The 917-nt window shown below is 58.6% G+C and overlaps 1 protein-coding gene across 1 annotated transcript in view; it reads left to right on the forward strand.

Annotated features, from left to right (window-relative positions):
- PLCB2 (phospholipase C beta 2) overlaps window positions 1-917 on the forward strand; it is a 25,789-nt gene that overhangs the window by 21,971 nt on the left and 2,901 nt on the right. Inside the window, exon 35 of the mRNA XM_007460205.1 lies at window positions 23-87. Coding sequence (XP_007460267.1) covers window positions 23-87 — 65 coding nt within the window. The remainder of the gene's footprint in view (window positions 1-22; window positions 88-917) is intronic.

Raw genomic sequence — 917 nt, forward strand, 5'->3', positions numbered from 1 at the left:
CCCCCCCCCCCCCCCCCCCCAGCTCTCTGGATCTCCCAGCCACGTGCCACCAGGCCCAACCCTGCTGAGCTGGTGCAACGTGACAGGGTGAGGGGGCTGGTGACACTTGAGGAAGAAAGAAGGGGGCCTGGGAAGGGGGGCAGCTGCAGACAGAGTGACAGACTGCAGACCTGAGCCGCCTCTGGGAGGAAGCCCTTTTGCCAGCCTGGGGCCTGCAAGGGGGAGGCTCAGCAGGTGGGAGGGAAGGGGAGTGTGGGTGCCTGCCTGCCCCCTGCCTGCCTCAGCTCTATCGCCTGTCAGCCTTCAGCTCCCTAAGCGACAGCTTCTAATTCCGGCTGTTGGTGCCTCGGTGCTCCTCAGCAGAGTCTCAGCTTTTTTTCATCGTTGCTATTTCTTTTCTGCTCAGAACATACTGAGCCCACTGGGAAGTCAGAGCAAAGGCTTTAGGGCATGAGACGTGGCACTGCCCCCCCCCATCCCACCTCAGGCCTGGCTGGGTTGGTAGTACCAGCTGGGGCAATGGAACGGCCGCTCCTTCCAGAGAGTACCCAGCACAGCACACTCTGACGGGCCAGGGTGAGGCCCTGATTCAGCTCCTCTTCCCTGGAACTCTCTCCATCCACCACAGAGAAAAAGGACAAAAATGAGGCTGAGCTGGCTCAGGGAGGAGGGGCAGGGCTCTTTGGGACCGGTGCCCCTTCTGTGTTTCTGCTGCTTCTTTCCTCCACCTGGGGGTGTCACTGCCTGGATTGTTGGGCTGGCCTGCCACAAAGATTCCTGGGATACCCCCTCCCCTAACCCTGGAAACAGAGAAAGAAGAGAAGAAAGCAATTTTCTTCATGCTGCAGAAAAGGGAAATTGAGTCATGAAGAGAAGAAAACCTTTCTTCTGCTACCTGAGTAAACAGGGAGAGCATT

Source organism: Lipotes vexillifer, unplaced genomic scaffold, assembly GCF_000442215.2.
Source record: "Lipotes vexillifer unplaced genomic scaffold, Lipotes_vexillifer_v1.1 scaffold408, whole genome shotgun sequence".
Taxonomy (NCBI): domain Eukaryota; kingdom Metazoa; phylum Chordata; class Mammalia; order Artiodactyla; family Lipotidae; genus Lipotes; species Lipotes vexillifer.